General features: G+C 38.7%; 1 protein-coding gene across 9 annotated transcripts in view; it reads right to left on the bottom strand.

The window, feature by feature from the left end:
- Positions 1-23,689, bottom strand: part of PTPN13 (protein tyrosine phosphatase non-receptor type 13) — a 167,460-nt gene that overhangs the window by 23,940 nt on the left and 119,831 nt on the right. For 7 of the 9 annotated variants that reach the window (XM_067557121.1, XM_067557125.1, XM_067557124.1 and 4 more), the window contains 15 exons: positions 22,393-22,555; positions 18,043-18,466; positions 17,774-17,871; positions 15,679-15,732; positions 13,009-13,098; positions 11,485-11,592; positions 10,554-10,679; positions 9,406-9,866; positions 8,101-8,244; positions 5,140-5,233; positions 4,136-4,221; positions 3,338-3,500; positions 2,423-2,637; positions 2,235-2,333; positions 348-712 (listed from right to left, as the gene is read on the bottom strand). In XM_067557121.1, coding sequence (XP_067413222.1) covers positions 348-712; positions 2,235-2,333; positions 2,423-2,637; positions 3,338-3,500; positions 4,136-4,221; positions 5,140-5,233; positions 8,101-8,244; positions 9,406-9,866; positions 10,554-10,679; positions 11,485-11,592; positions 13,009-13,098; positions 15,679-15,732; positions 17,774-17,871; positions 18,043-18,466; positions 22,393-22,555 — 2,690 coding nt within the window. The remainder of the gene's footprint in view (positions 1-347; positions 713-2,234; positions 2,334-2,422; positions 2,638-3,337; positions 3,501-4,135; positions 4,222-5,139; positions 5,234-8,100; positions 8,245-9,405; positions 9,867-10,553; positions 10,680-11,484; positions 11,593-13,008; positions 13,099-15,678; positions 15,733-17,773; positions 17,872-18,042; positions 18,467-22,392; positions 22,556-23,689) is intronic. The other 2 variants (XM_067557126.1, XM_067557127.1) reach the window with 2 other exon arrangements.

The raw sequence follows: 23,689 nt of genomic DNA, 5'->3' as shown, positions 1-23,689 counted from the left end.
CGATCTGCAAAAATGGTCTGCGGATATCTGCAGATTTGCAGGGCTGTACTTACATGATTAGAGTTCTGCAACTGAATTCTTCACAGGTATTCATTCATGTGTGAACTCTGACATTTTTGCAAACATTTACAAACTTGATACAGGGTCAAATTGCACCATTCACCAACCCAAATGAACGCAACATTTTGGATGTGAAAATGACTAGATCTTTTTTCTGGACAAAGTCTTGAATTTTCATTTGTCAGCCTTATCATCCATTTTTGCAGAGAAATTCTGCCCTTTTGACTCTTCTAGGCTTGTAAAATCTGAAAATTTATTTTTGCAATAAGTAATTTTTACAAACATACCTGTCCTCAAACTCTGGCTTGCTGGGAATCTCATGAGCAGAATAATAGATGGTACGAATTGCTTCCCCCTGACTACAAGGAGTTTCATACTGACTATGTTCTGGAGCCATCACTTTGTCTGGAGTCTGGTACAGGGCAGAATTCCAGCCAGGGTTTGTTATCTGTGTTGGGGTCACCACTACCTCTTCTTCACCACTCCCACTGCTGTCACTGTAGCTGTCTCTTCTAGAGGGGGATTTTAGCCGCTTCTTGCTCTGATCAGTCACTTCACTTTCATCTGAGCTGTCACCTTGATCTCCATTTGATGTGCCTGAGGTTTCTTTGCTGATGTCTGGAAATATCTGTTGTGGGGAATGTATGGGCGTCTGCAACAAATGTGATGTTCAACAAATCAGACTCTGGTTATACTGGTCATTTATTCATTTTAGATTTGGCAGAAAGTGTGTACAGATTGCAGAAATAATCAAACATGTTTAATCAAAGATTCATTTTATTTAGTTCAAAAGTCAGCATAATGGACCAAACTCACCCCTGGTATAACTCCATAGAGTTCAGGGTGAATTTAATTTATTTCCTTTAACACGTGTGTAATTTTCAAACCTGTGAAATTACATGTGAATTTTGTTTGTTTGTGAATTTTCAAACATGTGAAATCTAGGAAATTTCAAAAGCACTAATTAAAATGGGAGTTATGGGTGCTCAGCTCTCTTAAAAACTGTTGGTAGGCACCGAGAGATAGATCCTCAGCTAGTATAAATGTTTAATTTATATGACAATTTACACAACCGAGGATTTGTCCCTGAAAGTTGAGACATTTGGTCACAGCCACTGTTTCCCAAAGAACTGTGTAATCACACTCCCATAAATGTGATGTACCAATCAATGAGGAGTCAGGAAAGCTTTCACAGATCCATTAATTCATCCTGGGGGAAACCTCTCTGTTCAGGTATTTACCCATCCTGAATACCATCAAATGCTTTTCATTACTTTAATTTTCTCCTTTGTTCCTCTTGCCTTTTGTTTACATTTGTATTTAGATGTCCACTTGGGTGACCAGATAGCAAGTGTGAAAAATCAGGACAGGGGTTAGGGGTTAATAGGTGCCTATATAAGAAAAAACCCCAAATATTGGGACTGTCCCTATAAAATCAGGACATCTGGTCACCCTAATGTCCACATACAGGTTACAAATCTGTTTCTATTGTCATGTAAGAACAATTTTTATCTGGTAGAAAAGAACAGTCAAGTGACAATTTGAAGACTACTATAACTATTTAATTGTTCTTTATTACTGAAAGCTAATGTGGACTCCATCACAGAGTTCCAATTTTTTTCTGCTGTAGTATATATAGTTCAGTTTCCATCGACACTAAAATATTCTAAAATGGCACCGTGCTCTTTGGACTGATTTGATGGAGTGCTTTACAAATGCTCTTTGGGATAATCTCTTTTGACTCAGAAAACAGGGCTGGGTTTTTTCCAGTTTGATGTACAGCGGAACTAAAATTTATTTATAAATAACTGTTGTTATTAAAGGGCAGTTTCATGACTAATTCACCCTGGATCTCACAGAAAATATAACCCTAGGTGAAGCCAACTTCAAACTAACCATCAACACTACTAAGGAAAGTTTAGCAAAAGCATTTAAAGCCATTTAGGAGTGCAATTTTAAAAAAAAATGGTATTGCTGTAAATACACCAGGAGCCTTGCATTATCTTATTTCTATGAAATATGCTGTGTATCTATCTTGTGCGACTTAACCCAGCAAACAGATCTGTTTGATCTTCTATTCCCATTTATTTTTCATTTACATGTGTGACCAATGTATTTTGAATAAGCACAACTTAATGAAGACAAAACTAAAACATCATATGTCATAGACATACCAGCAGAGAAGGATCAATTTCTGGTAGTATACCAGGCGGTGGCCTGCAAAGGAGGAGAGAGACCTCTGGGGACGTTCCTCTGAGTGCTGAGATGACCTCCTATAGGTACAGTTGATTTCATATTAGACATAGGTCCCACTTGCAAGATATCTACTACTGACAAGTAAGACAATAGAGAGAGCTCTAACCTGCTGGGATAGTCCTTTTAATGAAGCCCCATTCACTTTCAGGATGACATCCCCAATTTCAATCTGCCCACTTTCTGCTGCAGGCTGCCCAGGGAAGAGCTTTTTAACCCTCACTATGCTTGAGCCCAATTGCTCCGGAGTAAGGTTGTCTTCACGACAAAAACTGAACCCCAGGCCCGAGCTGTTCTTCAGCAACTTTACCTCAAATGTGTTGTCTGCAAAACAAACAGAAATAATAGACTGCTTCTCTCTTTCCTTACAGTGATCTGTCCTTAAAGGCTGCTTATTCAGCAAGAACAATCAGACTGCATCCCACCAATGATCACACTCATAGCTTGGGACACAGGTTTACTGCGTATAAAATTTTTATAAAGAATCCTTGTGTCTCTGTGCATGCATCATAGGTTTAGATAAAACATGTCAATATTATTCATGGTTTCTTTTCCTGCTGTTCTTGTCTTGGAAACGTCCACATGCTACAGGAATAGAAGGCATCCCCAAAATAGCATTACCTGGAAGAGGCCCATAGGAGATGCAGAAAGGCTGTAAGGGTATTACACTGTTGAAATAATGAGAAGTATAGAAGAGGAAGAATGTTCTGTAGGTTGGCCAGGAACTATTATAGGAAGTAATGCTCTTCGTTTCAAAGTTGACAATGTTTAAATAAGTTAAGGAATGGTAAGAGAAAAGCTATTGAAAAGTCTGCTAAAAGAAATCACTGAGACACCATAAAGGCAATATTCAAAAAGAGTTTAGCAACATGAAAGAGAATCTATGCTGTATACAAGGCTTGGATGTGGTCACTGCCAGCCGTAACTTCTGTGATTCTTTTCACTGTGTGGTCACCTAGTTGCAAGCATCTGGAAAGTTTTGGGGATGCTTTAAAGTTCAGATAGTTTTTGTACATGACCTGACCTTCAGTGACAAAGCTGTAGTCTTTGGTATTTGTAATTTTTTTCTCTGGTTTGTTCTGGGGCTCACTTTGTCCTTCCTGATGTGGAGGCGTGCACTGTGGTGTAATTGGAGCATGAACTTTGGCCACTGGAAGCTGCCCCTTCTCCAGCAACAGATGCACTACCTACACAAATACAATATGTTCAAGTTAGTTAACACTAGTCACAAAGATGACACCTTTTGTGGTATAGGTATAGGGTCTAGTCTAATCTGTTTGGGTAACTAAATTCCAGAGACATAAATTCTCTGGATACAATAATTTATGGGGGATTTTTTATGTAAGTAGCTTATTATTTTGTTAAGCACTTTAAATGGCAACATCAACAATAGTAGAGAAACAGAGTTACAAAATTTCAACCAGACAGCATTTAAAATAAATTAAGATTTTTTTTCCCTAATAATTAAAAAATTAAGAACATTCTTCATACCAGGTTCTGCATCAAGGGAATCTAGATGAAAAGACAGTTTACAATGTGTAGTGGGGGTAATTTTACTATTCCAGAGACCTAATATTTGTATGTGCACCATGCACTCCCATGTATTATTAGCTAAGGGCCAAATTCTGATATCTGAAGCAGCAGCCTTATACCATGAATAGTGCCATTAATTTAAATGCCACCACTGCTGGAGTGAGGCACTACTCGATATGGTTAAGTGTATCAGAAAGTGGCCATAAGCAAGGACGTGCACAGTAGACAGCTCCTGTTGTTACTTTTACTCATGGTATGTTTATTTATCAAAAACAGAAGATTATTTTACCTGGCCAGTGTTTCTCAGTGTTTCCACAGCTTGTTTATGGGTAGCACCTTCCAAACTAATCCCATTGACAGAGAGTACACGGTCACCTAGAAGCAAACAATGAATGATTTAGAAAACGGAAGAATGTAATAAAAAAATTAATCCATATAGAACACTCTTATAATCCATATAACAGTGATCTGTTCATTTCTCAATGAACAAGGGCAGTGACTCATGCTGTCCAATCTCCCGTACAAAAAGCCCTATTCTCCTCTCAGTGTATCTGAAGTGCTCTGTAATAGAATTCCAACCCTAAATCTAAGACCATTTTAATGCTCAAAGCAATGCTTCACTGTGAAATCTGGGGAGAAATATAATAAACCCTAGTCTAATTGTGGGACTCCACTTCACTAAGAAGACTGACTTATAAACAAAGACAGTTACAGCTATTATAAGGATTTTCTGTACTGAGATACTTAGCATGTCAAGCAAGGAGGTCACTAATTACACAAAGCTTCTTTCTCCTCTCTCTGGGCATAATCAGAGCAATTTGCTCCATTAAAGCGGAATGCATTAGAACGAAACACTGACTAAAAAATATTTTGTCATTTTCTCCCCCATATAGCTCCAGCAGCTTCTGTTGATGCTAAAATAGTCCCACACTTCGTCTTAGTTTCTTATCTCCTCATTGCACAGAACTATCAAATTTATAAATTTAGCATTTATTAACCCTTTAAATGGACAGACTACTTTACAAACATAAAATAATTAATCCTTACACCACTCGTGTGAGGCACATACTAAGGTGATGAATGCTACAGAAAAAACTCAGAGAGTTTTCCCATGGACAAAATGGGGATCCAGATACAAAAAGAGGTTACAAGTAACCAATGCCAGGCAGTCAGAGTAGAACTCTGGAGTTCTTAGCTCCTAGACCATAATGCCTTTCCAAAGCCTGCATACAATCATCTAGATTTCATTCTGCTGCTATTTAAGAAAACTTGTGTAAAGAGCAAAGTATGTACCTTTCTGAATTCTACCATCAGCCTCAGCTGCTCCCTTAGGAATAATGGCCTTCACATAAATGCCACCATGTCTTACACTGGTATTTACGCCACCCTAAATGAAGAATAAATAGGTAAAATGCAAACCTTTTAAAACTTAAAACAGAAAATCTTGGATCAAGAAAGCTAAACAATCCTTAAGACACTCAGGAAGTACTCAAGCAATCAGCATGTAAAAGCAGCAGCCAACTTGCAGAAAATAAAATTTTGTATAAACAATATTTTGAGCTCCATGTAAATCATAACTAACTGGGGTGGGCGTGGGTGAGAGAAGATGGGTTTCTAAAACTATTAGGCACAAATGCAAACCCTTGCAGTGAAACAAGTATCCTTCAAGCAGAACTATTAGAGCACTAGAATCTGCATACATGAGTATGGAAAAGCTAAGTGTTGTTTGTGCGCAACATGCATCAGCAGCCAAAATAAAAGATTCATACATGCAATATTGTAGTTTTGTCCACCCTCATTAAAGTAATGTGAAACTAAAAAGTATTCCTTTCTCTCGGGTTACAGAAAGCTATCTTGAAAGCAAAATATATTTGGCTAGGAGGTGCCATCCTTACATGTTTGAAGATTTGGGTTGAAAATCTGCTTAGGTTTCAAGTGAAGTTACTTTTGGGGAGCTCAACCTACATGTTTAATGCATATAGCCATCACCACACAGTTTGATGATATTTCAAGGATTCTCCCAAACTTTTAAAGGAAGAGGAGGAGAAGGAGGAACTAGCCCACAAATGATCTCAACGTGTGCCCCAAAGATCCAATTGTTTGAATATTACTTCACATCAAGTTAAAGGTTAACAGTAGATTTTATAACAGTGCAAGGATAAAAGTGGGGGTAAAAAGTGATAAAGTGAGATATGGCAACCACTTGTTAGCCTCTGAGGAAAGTGCTTGCACTGGTGACTATTGGCAGCATCTACAGAGTGACTGGAATAGCAAGGTTGCTGCACATCAATGGCTACATGGTCATTATACTACTGCATAATTTACAGCTCCATTCATCTATAATCTGGCTCCGAATCAATTAGTGATAATTACCACAATTTTTTTAGATTTAGAGCATATTTTCATTTATGATTCCCAGACAAAGTTTACAATATGTAACTGAGCCATAATCCAGACTATAGGTCAAGGAGTCTGTAGTAAAAATTCCCCTCATGCTCAATGCAACCTTACAGTCCTTTACCTAATACTCCTGCCATTTAGAAACCAGTTAATACTGCCTTCAGCTGTTTAAGATATTTAAGAAGAGTGCATTATCTGTAGCTCCTGTTTGTGCGTATAGAACACTCCCTATCACAATTTCTGATTTGAAAAGATTAGAAATTGTTCCAATGATAGATAAAAAAAGTGCATAAAAGATTGAATTTGGAATGTAAAAAGAGAACAGCTTTATTATGTTGTCCTCATCTTCAAAGTAGCATGCATTAAAATCTGCTACACTTGAAAGACGACAGCCTGATCTACAATGCGTTTAGAAAATGCCTACATTTGTAATACAGCAAATAGCCACTGAAATTGCCTCTCTTTGAACCCTGTCTAATATCTACTCACTATTACCAGCATGCTACTGTTGAGATTCAAATTGTTTTCAGAATTGGGAGGTGAATCAGTTACACTTATCCTTGAAAGTTAAACTGTATAAGAACCCCACAGTTTTTTTTTTTTTGACACCTACAGAAACACAAATGAAGTGTTGGGAATAAAATGATACATTACTCACTTTATCTTTAAAGTGACATTGTTAAGTAGCTTAGGCCCAAAATTTGAGCTACCTTACAAATGTTACAATCTAGTGTGAAGTTTTTAAATTAAAAAATAAATATATATCTCCTTACTTACCTCCTTTAGAGGCTTTTAAGCTGCGGCTTGACAACGCCCTGGCTGGGATGATTTAGCTGAGGTTAGTCCTGCTTTGAGCAGGGGGTTGGACTAGATGACCTCCTGAGGTCCCTTCCAACTCTAATATTCTATGATTCTACTGATTTGCCATATGAATGACCAAAAAAGCCTCCCAAAACCAGCCACTCTTTACCTAGACAAAAATGTTTTGTGCTCTTCTGCTTCTTAGCCAGCAGACGGAGAGCACAGAATAAGTGACAAAGCCTCTTTAGCCAGACATGCTATCATCATTAATGATGCTGCAGGTGAACAAGTCAGTAAAACAAAAATAATGCTGGACCAAATTTGGCCCAACTTAACTCTACTGGCTTCAGTGATGTTATGCTAGGGATGTATTTGGACCATTAATCGCAATGTCCTCATAACAGAAGCTTCACCTTCAGACCCTTCATTGTCCATTATATCTCATTCAGTCGCTGATCAGACCAGTAAGCCAGTCTCTACCACCCACTTGTTAAATTTTCAAATGAGTACTTTTGTGCCTTTTCCCATGATGCCCCTCATACTTGAGAGGAGCTCCCTGTAAACAATAGCAAAGCTACCTCATTATCCTCCTTCAAATCCCTCCTTACAACCTTTGTTTTCCGTGATGCCTAAAAAACTTGATAGTGAAGCTGCTGGTGAGCTGAGACCACTGTCTATCATACGAATCAATACTGTCATTTTCCCCACTATACTCCCCCCATCTGTCTGTATACATCTATTGTCTCTTGTCTTACACTTGGATTGTAAGCTTTTTGGAGTCTTTTGGTTTTGTTTGTACAGCACCTAGCACAATGGGGTCCTGCTTCATGACTAAGGCTGCTAGGTGGTATGGTTGTACAAATAATAAATAGTAATAATAATAAATGGGAGATGACAAGAAAAGAGATATGGAAATAATTTACATTTTCCAGCTTCAGGGAGATTAAAAGTATCTATAAGCATGTACCAGATGGTGTCCCTTTAAAAAACCTTGCTTCCCTGTAATTTAGCAATTTAGCAGGGAGTGGAGAAGAAGAGAAAACATCTAAAAACCTTGTCAAACAGTACCGTGACACTTATTCCCAAGCCGCTATCTTTTTTGGCTAGCTCGACCTCAAAGATATCTCCAGGTTTAAGAGGTGCTGCAGAAAGCTTTTTAGAATTCATTTTGTTTGCTGTATTCACTGAGGAAGACTCCTTTACAAAAAGAAAAAAAAGAAAAAAAAAAAAAAAAGAAAAAAAAATAATGATTCCCTGTTAGAGCAGAAGTTAATTATTAGCTTCCACTGTGCATTTATGGGTGAGATAGAACAGCCAAGGTTTAATTGGGAGCACTGGTTAGTAAAATAGAGCTCAGATTCTCCCCTAGTGTAAATGCATTAATTGGACTAGAATGGGCTTAACCCTGGGATGAACTTGGCCCATATTGGCTAAATGTTTTTATAGACCAATACACTTGTATGCATTGGTCTTTAAAATGAAGGACTCACTGTATCAAGAACTCAGTGGCCCAGATCCTCTGATGGGGTAAATTGCTGTAGTTCCACTGACTTCAAAGGACATTTCCATCAGCTGAGTACCATGACATTTACGAATGAATGTACAATGTCCCAGTCAATTTACTTTTAGACAGGCAGAGGACTAGGTCTCCTCTGCTCATTGGATGAATGCAGAATTTACAAACATATTTTCCTTTTTTTTTCTAACCATATCCAGAAGGACCCCTGTTCTGCTACGAGACTACCTGTTCATCCCAGATAGTATTGCTGCTTTTCCCTAATGCAGGTAAAACTCAATTCACCTGGTCTATAAAGAAACAGACACCTGTGTAAATGGCCATTTGCTACAACCACCTGGGCCAAATGGTACCTTTGGATGCGTATGCAGATTTTCTATTGAAATCGGTGAGAATCCATATACACATCCAAGGGCTGAATTTAGCCCTTTTAAGGCTCAAAAAAAGAGAGTCATGCTGGGATTAAGCAAGAAGGTTCCCACTAAAGTAATTTGCATTCATGCAGCTGAAGCCCTACTAAGCTCTTTGAAATTGCGGGAATAATTTTTTTTCCAGGTAATTTGAAAAAAACCCTTTAACTGGTTAGAAAGATAAATTTTAAATAGTTCCTTAGGAACACCTGTGGTCTGTTTATTCAGTTCCCAGAGCTGTCATACATTTTGAGCATCAAAGGGGGTTAGCATTAGAAAATCTTCAACATTAGTACCAACTGCGTTAGCAGTGAAAGCATCCCTCCCTCCATCCTCTCCCTTTCCCTCCAGCGTTACACTGACAATCTACAGCAGACTAGTTAGCCTCGTGTATTAAATTGTTTGAAAGCGTTCAACAGAAGTGGACTGTGCCTTTTTAGCTGCCTGTTGCTCCTGACTGCTGGAGTAAGTTGCTTCATCCATGTCAGAATCCCCTCGGTCAGAATAATCCATGGTTTCCACTACCCCAGGCCTTCTCACTTTTGCCTGGACACCGTCCGCAGAGTTTCTTTTTTTCTCATTAGTTTTGGAAAGGGCAGGCTGAGAATCACTGCAATGCTGCAGACCCTGCTGGGCTCCGTCACCGAGATGGTTGCCAAAGAAGCCATTTGTTTGGCTCTGAGACAGGCTAGCACTTTCAGTCCTGGAATCTTGGGAGCTCAGGCTTCTGTCCCGTTTGCCTACAGACAATCCAGATGAACTCCCAGAGATGGGCCTCTTATGACCTCGTGACCTGTTGTGTTCCTCTGAAGAGGATTCTGCCTCATTGTCTTGCATTGATGAAGGCCTCCTTAAATAACCCCTTGTTCCACTGGCAAGATTTATAGATGACACTGAAAATCAAAATCCAGCAATTAATAACAAGTAACATTTAGTCTGCTACAAATACAGAAGTTTCAAGAGTCAGCCCTTTAACACATCATCATGATTACTCAGGTTAACACAAATGGCAATCTGCATTCTTATCCACGAAGCCTGGGTGTACACTAGCCACACTTAAAATTACGGTGACACATTTCTCATACAATTCAGTATTTGAGCATGGTATACAATCCAGTACTGGAGCATGGGCTCAAACACATTCAGAGATTTTCAGGCTATTTCTATACTGTGCTGCAGCATGGACTACAGGTGCGTGAATTGCAGAGCATACCAAAATATGTGGATGCTGCTGTTGTGAACTAAAAGGTACCTAGTACATGTTACCGTAGTCCTCTTTCAAACAGGACTATGTTAACATGACCTAAGTACCTTTTAGTTCAGGACAGTAGCATCTACACAAGGTAATTAGAATGCAGCGCTCTGGTGAGCTCTGCATTTCACATCCCCTGTAGTCCATACTGTGATGCAGTGTATACAAGCCTTAAAAATCCTAAATCAGACACTCAGCTCTTCAAAAGGTCATAAAAAGTGTGTCATGAGAGGTTTCAGGGATGGGGATGGAAATTAATCACTCCTTTAATGAAGGGTAAAGGAAAGAACAGAATTTGTATTATAAATGTAAGGATATTTTAAAATACCTTTGGAAAGTTTGGGCTGAGAGATAACAAGTGTCACATCTTCAGGCACATTCTCCAGAATTTCTAATGCTGCATGATGGCTGACACCTTCTAAGCTCACGCTATTCACTGATATCAGACGGTCTCCTGCATAAAAGGATTTGTTCAGATACAAACAATTCAGCATTTCCATTTCCAGACTTCAATGAGGTTGTGAGGTTATATCTCTATGCAGATTTCTGCATTCATTTTCATTCTCAGTGGTTGACACTGAATATCAAAATATTTGGCCAATAAAATGAAAGGAACGCTGTCAAATTGAAACCAAGACAATTTTTAAAAATTAATTTAAAGTTTTTTCAGGTCCTAAACCTGTTTTTGCTTCCCTGATAATTTTGAAGGGATTACAACCACGCTGTTCTCTGTTTTATAAACATTTCTACCTTCCTTACTGCTGTGTGAAAAACACACACAAACAACGGAAAACTGAATATTGTGAACAAGTGAAATTGGCTATATATAGTGGTATCAAATGCACAAAATAAATACACTGAAAAAATTGAGATTATATAAACGCTATTTTAAGAGTTACTTGTGATGGCAGTAAGTTAACTTTTTTCAGATAGAAGTGTGATTTTGAGTTGTTTAAAACTGAAATAAAGTAGCCATCAATCAGTGAAGTCAAACATCATAATTTCTTTTTATGAACTGTAATTGTCATACTACTTAAGACTTCTACAGAATCTTTCATTTTCATAGAGCTTAACAAACCAAACAAATCATCAATACTTCTGAAGTAATTATCAATATGCAGGATCAATGGAGAAATAGGGACAAAGTGTCCTCCCACAGTCACAGATGGAGTCGGTATTAGAGACAGGACTAGAATGAAGGAATTTCTGGCCCCCAGTCCTTCGCCTGGAGCACATCTTTCCCTAAACTTATAATGTACCTGGTTTTAAGGAACCATCCAAGTCAGCTGGCCCTCCAGGGATTACTGAATGAATAAAAATTCCCAGATCAAGTTTTCCAGTCTTCTCCCCACCAACAATCTGAAATCCTATTTTAAAAAAAACAAACACAGACACAGAGATGTCAGTTATTCATTCATTCTTTACAAGTTTGTATTTTGCCATTTGATGCAAAAAATTTACTACTCTAGCAGCTTTTAAGATCATATCTATGTAACAAATAAATCCATGTAAAAGTGACCTGCAAAAGGAAAAGATTGCTGTCTTCCCAATTTTTAAAAAAGGGCTTAAAAGATATATTTCAATAACATTTTCTTTTCTGCTTGATTTTTATCTAAGAAATTCAGACCTTGTCTAACTGGCTTTCCTGAAAATCTCTAGGAATGAACTGAAAACATGGAAGACCATACGTCAGAGATATGAAGGAAGTCTAACTTAATTCATTGAACAGGTTAGAGATACTTTTATATATTTAAAACATTTGGGTTTGCTTGTTTTGTTAATGTTCATTTAACTCAAATGACTGAACAATACTTTGAGGAAATCTCTCTTTGTTAAAGATGTAACACTGCCCTTTAGTTAAAGCTGGACAATCCACATCTGAGACCTGCGACGTATCTCTCTGGGTAAACCTGGGAAGACTACACTCGATTTTCTTCTTCATTTTGTAAGCCCCCGAGTCCCTTCACACACACACTTCTCTCACTTGTTAAGGTTATCTTCAAGAGATTTGTTGCAGTCCGAGTTTAAGGCTTGAATATAAATAATGTTTCTTCTTGGTATTTTCCCCATTTGGAATTATAGTGTTGATACATTGAACCTACAGAGCCATCTCAAAGGACTTCACAAAGGTGGGACAGGTATAAAATTACTCTAATTTTTCATATGAGGAAAATTTGCCCAAGATCACAAGACAGTCAGTAGCAGAGCAGGGTCTATAACCCAGATTTTTGGTCTCCCACTCCTCTGCTTTAAACCATGAATTAGCACTCCCTCTCTGATGAAATTTGGTGTTACACAGCAGAGGAAAGCAGTAAAATTAGTTCATAAGGCTTCGTTATGTTTTTTTAAAATCTCATACTTGTCCATGTTACCTGAGCACAGACACAAACCTGACAGCCCCATTTTAGAGCAATTTTTATTTGCATAATTTTGAATGGCACTGAGATTTCTTTTAGCAGGTTATCACCTTACACAACTAATGATGAAATTTAACTGATATGGAGCTTTTCAAAGATCTTCACAAAGGAAGGTACATATCATTATCTCCATTTTACAGACGGGGAAACTAAAACAGACTTGCCCAAGATCCCTCAGCAGAGCCAGGAAAAGACTCAGGGTCCCCAAATTCCAAGTCCAGAGACCTTTCCACTGGCCTATGCAGCCTTCCCCCAACTATGTTCCCTCAGTTAAAAAAAAAAAAAAAAAAAAAAATTAAATGAAAAATTGTCCATTCACTTTTGTCCTCCATACAGTTACAGGAGCATGGGGCTTTAATAACTTACCTAAGCCGTGTTTTCCATCTCTCTTCAGATTCACCAAGGTGATCTCCCTTTCTGGCGAGGACACTATGCTCTGCCCTGTTTGTAGAGTGTCTATTGAAAAGTCATCATTTGATAATAAAACATATTGACTGGGTATTTGCAAAGTGATGCGCCTATAATGCTCATTTTTATACCACTCTATTTACTAGACTCTTCTTGTAACTCAAAGGACACTACTAAGTTTGATAGGCCCAAACATGGGCTTGCCACCATGCAGGGGGCTGGGCTTGGTGACTTCTCAAGGTTCCTTCCAGCCCTACATTTCTAGGATTTTACTAACTCCTCCTCCCCCTCCCCCCACTTTACAGTTGAATTAAAATCCCATATAATTCTCTCTCTTTTTTAAACCAAACAAAATGATTCTTTTTTCTTTCCTCTATGTAAAAACTATTTCTTCAGGATATAATGTTTGGGACCACAATCTGGCAAGCCCTCTGATTTTGGAACATCTAGGCCCCATTCACCGAAGCATTAAAGCATGTGCTTATGTGCTTTGCTGAATAAGGGCAAATTTAAGCACCAGCTTAAAGTGAAGCTTAGGTTAAGTGCTTTGCAGAATCAGAGCTATTGAATTCAATGGGGGATGTACATGTGGTGAGTTTGCAGGAACAGGCTCTAAGGCCTGGTCTACACTACAGAGTTAGGTTGATGCAAGGCATCCTATGTTGACATAACTATGGAAATTTCACCCTGCCAATGTAACTGCCCCGCTACGCTGACTTAACTCCACTTCCATGAGCAGCGATGTAGGTATGTTGACACAGTGTCAGTGTAGACACTGTGTTGCTTACATGGACTGTTACTGGCTGTCAAGAGCCTTCCCACAATGCCCCACACTGACAGTACAATTGATACATGTGCTCCTGGTGAAGATACACTCTCCCATAACAAGGAGCCAAGTGTGGACTCGCACAAGTGATGTAATTACTGCAGCGGCTGTATGCCAGCATACATTAGGTCAACTTAATTTTGTAGCGTAGACATGGCCTAAGTTTCTTAACTCCAGCACATATATGTGCAGATTTCTTTCTTTGCATTTGCTACAGTTTGAATGTTGCAGTGCTTTAACCTTACAAATTTTGAATGTCCTCAGATTTTATCCATGTCATTCTTAAAGGGACCATGTCAACTTGGAATAGGCCCTAACATTTAGAAATATACAGTTTTGGAAAAAAACCCAAACCCTGTTCCAATACAAAATGCTGTTTTCCTGGATTATTGTTTAAATGAGTTTCTGTACTTGTGCACAGAGTCACCTAGAAAAGTGCTCCATTGCCTGTTCCCTCAGCAGACAGACAGGAGATGATCTGTTGTAGCACAGTTTCCCCTGATGAGATAAAGAGCAGCTGCAGGACACTAATAGGCTCCTTGGCTGGGAGTAACAGGAGCCATATGCCCTGGTCCCACCCCAGTCCACCAAGGAAGCAGTGGATTGCCTGAGTCACAGACAAATGAGGAGTGGGGACAGCTCTGTCACTGGGACATCTCCTGGGGAGAAGGGGCCAACCCTACCCCCTCCTCAAACGAGGAAGCCCAACCCCTTTCTGGGATAGGAGTGAGGAAAGAGGACCCACCCCCAGATGAGAGTGGAAGGAGGAAGGAGCCCTTGCCAGAAGTGATGCTTCCCACAGAAGGGATAGAGAAGGAACAGCCAGTGCTGTCAGTGTAAGTGGCTGTTGAGCGTTGGTTGGGGCACGCTACACATCATGTTGGTATTGTGTTTAGTGCTGGTGGCTAAATATTTGGCGAGTGCTGTGTGTGTGCTGATGGCATGCAATATGTTGTGTTGTGTAGTAGTTGTATTTTTGGGAGGAGATAGACTGGTCAGGATCTAGATGGAGAAGAAACCACACTAGTATCTGGGGGTGTTGTTTTCATGGTAGATGATGAGTGACTGCTGGATGGGAAAGGTTAATGTCAAACACACAGCAGCATGATTCAAATCCAGCAAAACCAAGAAACAATTTAATCTTTAAAATAATTAGGTTACATAACACAACTGAAATGCATTTACTCATATTGCCATCACTAATACAGAGGCTGAGGCAGATGCTGTCATCACAATCTGTTCCTAAAGAGTGAGCAGGGGCTTCCAGAGCAGAGCATCAGCTCCGTGAGGTCACTGTGTAGGTGCATGTAAGTAGGAAGTACCAGGACATAACAACAAACTGCCTTGTTTGGGAAATGCATGAAAACAAGTCACCACTGGAAAAGAACAAAAAATACAACAACAAAGAACAAAACAAAACACAAAAAAAACCCACTCCACAATTTGAAAAGAAACCTGACTTTCAGTTTCTAAGTTATCATTAGCAACATACCTAAGGGCATTGACTTCTAAAGAGCATGATTTTTAAGTGGACAGCATCCCTACAAATAATCTCAAACAATACAGGCTGCTTACTGATTATATTTAGTTGTAAACCTTTCGAAAAATCTCTCAAGAAAGTGAGTCAACATCAGCTGTTAGAAGTTACATTTAAAAAAGTAAAGTGCAACCATCTAATTATCTGAAGCAGGTATCTGCTAAGATGATAAAAGGAAGTAAGTGACAAAGATTGTCAAGGGGGCAGTAAAAGCACAAAGCACATGTGTTTAAATATCATAGAGAGATGTTATTTATAAACCTACCGTTATCCTTCAGGGGCATTGATGGAGGATTTCCAGAACTATTCATGTTAATACCTGGATGTAAATGCAACAATTAGAGATTTCATTAACAATATTTCAACCTTCTTAATAAAACTAAAGTGCTTCTTGGTAACATATAAATACAGTGTATGCAAAAGCTGATCCATGATTTACTTATTCATACTGAAGATGGGCAAAGCCAGAGATTTTGATTTAGCAAACCCAATTTACAGGTGCATCTTACTCCTGAACCAAAGTTCAGAGTGGTGGTGGGTTGGGTTGGAGAAAAGGAGAATTCAATAAAAAACTGAGGGTCTATGAGGCTACTCTCAACTTCATATAAAAAGGTAATCTTTTTTTTTAAAAAATCAATAAAACTTAAGTCAAAGGCTAAAGCTACTAACATTAAACAATGTACATGAATAACCAATTAATGTACATGAGGAAAAGTAATTAGGCTTTTGTACACTAGACAGGAAAATTGCTCTCTTTGTTGTTGTTGTAATTCTCATTGACCCACAAACTGTCCAGGCTGAATTTTTCACTGCATTTTGCATATTCAGATAAAACTTCTCTAAATCTACAAGTCCCCATTCATATTCATAGATTGAAACTGTCCTATTTAAATTATATGTCTTTGTACCCTTAAAATAACCCCAGCAATACGTAATCTAGGCATAGAGTAGCAGTTTCATTTTATTTTTTCAAAGCGTCTCTGAGGTTTAAAAAGTTATGCATAGCCTTGCTCCCCGCAATACTTGATCAGCAACACTATGATTATACAAACCAAGCAATTTTTCTAACTTCTGTTCTCACTTCTTTTCTCCATCCTTCGTCAGAAAAGAATTACTAAGAAATTGTTGGAGTTAAATGACAAGCCTCAGCTGAATATCTATATAGAAATAGTTTTGTGTTAAGTAATACATCTTCTATGGAGGTTTTAATTTCAAGATGTATTGCTGTACTACAGAGAGCAGCATAAGAGTGACAAACAGAGAACTCCATGGCCTCTTCCATTTAAAAATTAGAAACATTTAATTCTATGTTCTTTATCCCCTGTTAACATATTGCTTTTGATCCCCATCTTGCCATGGTTATGCACAGGAAACAGTCATTACTATGCAGGGTCCCACTCAAGTTAATGGGACTGTGGAACAGCAACTGTATTTGTGCCCCAAACCCTTTGCAGAATGGTGGAGTAAGACTGAGCACATCCTTTTGTTACAGGTTCACAGAAGGATAAGGGTTCTACAACCACCTGCTACAGGAATTTGGTTTTCTTTTAGCTCAGTTATTAGAGGCCTGTGTTTCTGAGGCTGAAGAAACAAGCGTATAATTCCAGCATCACATATGTACGTGTATGGGGCAGGGGGGAAGAGGAAGAGGAGGTTGTGTGTGTGTGTATGTGTGTGTGAGAGTGTACACACGAACATTGATTGTGGGTATCTTTTTAGAGCTTCATAATTCCTCAAAATAAGCAATTAAAGATATAAAATGCACATTGATGTAGCAAGAATCCTAATCATTCAGGATTCCAGTTAGTAGGGCTTACAGATATTGAAAGAACTCCATAGGTACTGCTCTGAGATATGGGAAAATAGATAGATCATGCGCCACTGAACCCATCTCCAAGAAATCAATCTTTTCTCCAAAGAACACTGCTAATGTGCTGGGAGACAGGGATGAAAAGGCAGGCAGGTGATAAAGACAAAAATTCACAGAGCAATTGGGTGTTCCCAAATGACAGAATAGGGGTAAGTTCTTGGGGACTGTTCTCATTAAATTGTTGTTTATGACCAGGAAGAGAGATAAGTGGATTTAATGCCATGAAGTGCTGATTATGACATCTATTTGCACACGTTTGTTACTTTATGAGAAGGGGATTTTTTTGATTTGTTAAAATATTTTGATTTTAAAAAGAAAAAAACCCAAAAAATCAAACAAAAAATCCATATGTAAAAGCAAGACAAGCCAATAGCAAACAGTTCCTTTGCAGAACTTTAAAGCAACCAGCTAGCCTGTACATAAAAGGCTTACATCAGAAAATAATCTAGAGTTTACTTAGCAAATAAAATAATACTTTTTCCGTCCTGACCTACAACATAAGCTTGACCAGTATCTTCAATGGATGATGAGTCTGATTCATTTTTCCTCCTTTCAAGGCTTCTATTTAAACCTGCAAGAGATTTTGAACTAAACAGGATGGGGAGAGAAAAAGAAGGTGGGAGGGAGAGGGAGAGGGGAGATGTCAATGTAATAAAATAACAGCATAAATAATAAATGTGGTAGAAATGAAAACTGATGTAAAAATGTAGATGCATTGCATAAAAAGACAAAGCCTTAGGAAGTGAGAGCAATTCTTACTTGTTCAGTTTTATTGCTCCAGCCACTGACCCGGCATCAGATTTTGGTATCTGTTGAAAGATTCTTCCTATTAACTCCTCCATTTTCCGTGGGGAGGAATCCACTGCGGTGATAACATTTTTCCGATGGGGGAAAATAGAGACCTGACTCTGGCTCAGATCATGAAATGATTTGCTCATGGCTCTGGGTCTTTCCTCCCAAGAAGCTCTCTCATTCTTCTCTTTGGAGCAGCCAGGGAGTGGTTGAAAAAGTGACAGCTCAGAGCAAGAGAGTCTCTTCAGAATTTCAGCTTGAACTGACAAAGGTCGGACTGCGAGCTTGTTCAATGTACTGCTGGCCAGACTGCCCGTGCTGATCGCACGTCCCACATTAAATCCTTTAACAGACTCAGCGTGAAGGTTCAGACTCCTAAATGAGGCTCTCTCTGCAAGGAAACAGGACTGTTTTACATAAATGATAACAGTGCAGTACACTTGTTCTTTTAATGTAACTATATCTGCTGGTGTGATATATTTTAAACAACTCGTGGATATGGGGCACTTTTAACCTTAGCTTTTTAGTGGAAGTGGATTGTATGACTAAGATGGCATGGACTATTTAGCTCAGAGAGGATGGCTTGGATTTAATAACAATATGCTGACCTCAGTTTAGTCCATACTTGAGTCAACTCCAAAGCACAAAACCCACACAATATTTCGCCCGAATTTCACTAAAAGACTGAAATCTGCACTGCCATCAGTGCATAAGAATTTTAACACAGTGTTGGTTTAAATCCCCCCAGAGGCCTAAGAAAGTATCCGTAAGTTTAGATGCCTATTCAAAACTCTACTCCTCTTTTTTGGGTTTCTCTCCTCTTCATAACCACCTAATAATAAATCTCCCAATCTCCTTCACCATCAGCCTTCACCACCACCACCGCTCAGCTTTGTCCTCGCAAATCCTGGACTCTTTTCCAACAACTGACTCTTGGCACTTTGCCCCTCCCTTCCAGCAATCATTCAGATAATCCCTGGCTCCCACTTCCTTCCTATAACCCGGTCCACTATCACTGACATCCCATTGCAATCAGGTTTTTCATTCTTTGGAATGTCCCCAGTCAGAGACGCCCCAAAATGCTTTGGCATAGAATAGAACACAAGTGTTGAGCCCAGCAGTGCTCTGGAGATATGATGACTCCTGTAACAGGATTCTCTCAGTCAGGGGGGAAAAACTGGGATCTGGAATTTAGGGAGAAAGAGACGAGTTAAATAAAGTCAGCTGATCAGAACCCATTATAGACCATGAAGTTCTGGATTCAGTTCAGAGGAAAGATTGAGATTCACCTATCCTTTATTTACATGTGCTACTCCAATTCATGCTCACTGGTGTTCTGCAGATACATCCTCCACACACAGATGAGAAATATGATACTTAAGAACAGAGAGAAACTTAGATCATACAATTCCAACTCCCTACGATTTGATGGGAAAACCCTGTTTCTCAACTGATACAGTACACCCATTAAATATTACTATTAAAGTACTGTGGTCACCATTTAAAGTCTATTTGGCAACAATTATCACACAACAGTGGTATCTGAAATCCCACATTTTCCTCTGATTTTTAGAACATGAAGTAACTGTGATAATAGTTTAGCATTCTCTATAAAAAGTATACAGACATACAAGGGAAGATTTATTTATCCAAGGCACAGTTGGCAAGTTTATAAAGAACAACCACTGTGCACTTATGTTTTTCTTAAAATGATCTGGTACCTGCTGCTCCAAAGACCTCTTCTAGTGTTTATTGAGTATTTTGGTGGATTTCCTTGAAGAAGAACTGTCCTAATAGCTTCAAACTTCACATCATGTTCTCTCATTCTGCCAGCCCCGTGTAGGACTTTCCCAAAGTCCTGCTAAGACTCTTAAATGCTTATAAACGCAATCTAATCAAGTCTTCTGTCTCTCTTTCCCCCTAGGCTAAATGTACTCAAGTGCTTGAAGTCTTTCCTCATAAGACTGACTTAATTCTTTACTAATCCGTGCAGCCCTTCTATGCACCCTTTCAATAATTTGAATCTCCAATCTTTAAACTTGTGCCCAGTATCAGACACAATATTCCAAGTATATTCTTACAAAGGTTTTGCATAAAAGAAACCATTGTCTCGATTTATAAATAATCGCCCTTCTTATGCATCGTAAAACCTTGTTAGCTTCTTTTTTATTTTTGGCAGACATCACACAATGAAGTCTTTCCTTTGAGCTATTGTCTCCCCCTTATTACTCAGCAAGAATGTTGTTCAAGGTGTTCTGCGCTCTCCAAATACATTATCTTACATTTACATTAAATTCCCATGCTCTCTAGTCTTCTGCTCACCTCTCTAGCTAGCTGAAATCCTCCTGCAGCAAGTCAATAACTGACATGGTACTGTATACTACATTCCTCTCAACTATGTGTCTCTTCTCAAATCTATCAATAAATCATCTGTTTTAATAGCAAACATTAACTGCTGGTTACAGCATTAAGCTTTGAGGAAAACCACTTGCACCCATCATCCAAGGGGTTCCTTTTTATTCTTACCCTTCACACCAATTAGCTGGTTGCAATTAATATAGTTAGTTCAGTACTGCTGCCAGCACCCTTTATCTTACTATCTTCCCACGAGACACTTTATCACATGCTTTGCTAAAACCAAGATACGTGTCAAGTAGCCTCCTTTTCGACATCATACATTGGTCAGAGCCTCATTCAAATCCATATTTATAACGTCCCAGCCACCTGGGTCCATGGAACACGATCTAATGATAGTGGCTACACAGGTGGCCTATTAGAGTTAGTATCATCTATTGTTAATTTTTACTATTAAAAAAATAACCCTCAACTAAGGATGTACACTTTCTATTATCGGCACCTTGTGTTGCTATTACAGCCACCCATGTCTTCTCTCTCTCCCATTCTGTGGAGTTCTACATCCACCTGTTATGTCTTGTTCCCTATTTAGATTGTAAGGTCTTTTGGATACAGGCTTTTAGTTTATATTTGTACTGAGCCCAGCATATTGGGGTGAAGATCCTGATGGAGGACTCTGAGTACCACTATCATAGAAGGAATATTAATAATAATAATGCACTATTTTGTTTATCTGATTTGTGGTTCTTTTACTTTAAACTGTATGTTGTTTAACAGCTCTCTAAAACTTTTTGGATAATTCTGGATACTATATTACTTTATATGTTTTTCTATTAATTCTGTAGGGTATGCAGGTTGGGCAGTCAATTTAAAAGAGTCTACCAAAACACATTAATAGTTACACTGTGAAATTGTGGAGGAAAGCATGCTTTTTCTCTACATTAGTTTCATTTTTGAACAAATGGAATTCTCTTAGATACTTAATTTACTTGTTCAGAAATGATGGATGAACTCCCAGGGCTCTGAATTCACAGAAGGCTGCTGTGCACACAAGCAAAACAAATCTATTAGTCTCTAGACTCCCATAACAAAACACAAGCTGTGTGTGTAAAAGTCACTGAGTCTGGCTAGACAAGAAAGCCTTGCATGCAATGTCTTCTGTGCTTTTTAGAATAAACTGACATTGAGTTAGAATATGGCTCGAAGGCCTTGAGTCATTTTGTTCCATTTCTTTGTGCTAAATGGTCTGCAGTGCCTGACAGAACAGAAAGACTTTGCACAGTTGCCATGGTCAACTCTCTCTTTTATTAGAGATCAGCATTTATACAGAAATGATGCTGATCTCAGTTAGACTGGTGTAAATCTGGAGTACAGCAATTGGCTGTAAAAGGGAGATCTCTCTGCAGACTAACTGAAATGTAAAACAAAATAAGAATGGACAAAATAGACTGAACAAAATAGCACTTTGGGGCCTCTATAAAAAGCCAGTCAACCAACCAGGTTGTGTTCTAGGTAGAAGTCAAATCAACATTGCTTACCGATTTCAATGAGGAGAGCATTGCTCAATCCAATTTAAGTTACTAATCTACAAAGGAATTATTTTCTTGCATCTTAGCCACTCACATTTGATTAATTGGCGACTAGTTTCTGAAGAAACCAACTCACACTGAGACAGAACCTTTTTTTTATGGTTGACTAAGTGTATTAGTAATAGGAAAGTATCTTTAGCTTTTTTTTTTTTTTTTTTTTTTTAAATACACAAATAGCTAGAAGCAAGGAGAGTCAGCACCATGTGACTAGCCAACTCTCTTAAGATCACAGTTTGAAAACTCCTGACCTAGTACATTTTCTTTAGAATACCTATCCTCCAAATATAGAGGTATGTCTATGGGGCTCAATGGAATTACTACATATAAAATATACACAGCTATCGTTCTTGAAACAGAAAACCACAGTCCTTACCAATGTCCTGAGTGTCTTGGTTGCTCTGCCTGGCTCTCATCTGTAGCTGGAACTTGTGCTGGGAAGAACAGAGGTGCAGGAGGTACTGACAAGTCTTACTAGTGTCAGTTTGGAATGCATGCTTTATACCATCTGACATGTTCTGCAGAGTTATTTTCTTTTTCTACAAAATGAAAATCAGGTAATAAAAATCTTGCTGTTTTTCAGCATTGAGAGAATATAACATGTTTCTGTGCAAACAGCTGTCAGGAAATAAGACTTAGTAAAGCAAACTGCATTAACCAGATTAATTTTAACATATTGACAATTGTATCCATTTAAAATAATGTTAGGATTACACAGTGACATTACTGCAGCAAAAACAACTATATACCATATCTCAACCAGCCCAAATTCCAATACCCAATTCACTGCTTCCTGTTGGGTCAGCAACAAACTAACAGCAGCAATTTCTACCTGAACTTGCAGGATGGGATTTTGAAAAGCCCCTAAGGGAATTACAAATCTATCTGCCACTGAAAGTCCATGGAAGTGCAGCGTCTATACCCCTTAGCTGGTGTCTCAGGCCTTATCTTTACTACAAAAAGAAATGTGTTCTTAACTTGATTTAGCTAACTCGAGGTAAAACCTTAGTGATGACTTTGTAGTTTTCACACAAGTTAGTAGGTTGATTTAAAGTCTTTTCTTCTTTGTTTATCAATAGCTCTGCTAAAAGACTAGAGCTTGACATTCCAGACCTGTCAACACCTGGTTAAGCACTGCTTAACCCGTTACACCAGCTGAATGTGTCCCTATTAAGTGGTGTATTTGCTAACATTGTCCTGATGAAGCATCAGATATTGCCATTCATTATCATTTAACTAAATTGCTCCTGGAATCATCATAATCATAAAGCAGCATAAGTGGATTTCCTAAGTGTGTGGAGTACAGTGTATTTGTCACTCAGTCTACTACCTTGAAAGTCTGACTCCAGTCAGCTGTCTGTACCCTATCTCGCACTCTGGGAGGAGTGCACAGCCTATGGCCATAATAAGTGAACAGCTTTTCTCCTTATGCTCAGGATGGATTCTTGCCTATATTTGGAAGAACTTCCCATTGAGTGTGTGGAAGCAACACTCCTTGGGAATAAGGCTTTCCAAGGTACTGCTTGTAAAGGGTGAAGTGAGCCTAGAGCTCTCTTTGGAGGGGGGAAGAGGAATGTGCCATTCCTACCCTGAAGTTCCTGTTGCCAGCTGCATTGGAGTGGTGTTACAAGTGCACTCCTCCCTTACTGGGCAAACCCTGGAAAACAGAGATG

This window comes from Emydura macquarii, unplaced genomic scaffold (assembly GCF_026122565.2).
Source record: "Emydura macquarii macquarii isolate MOO-44397 ecotype Brisbane River unplaced genomic scaffold, CSIRO-AGI_Emac_v2 contig_1790, whole genome shotgun sequence".
Classification (NCBI taxonomy): domain Eukaryota; kingdom Metazoa; phylum Chordata; order Testudines; family Chelidae; genus Emydura; species Emydura macquarii.
Note: the sequence above shows the minus strand (reverse complement) of the source record. Positions and strands in the feature narration are given on the sequence as shown.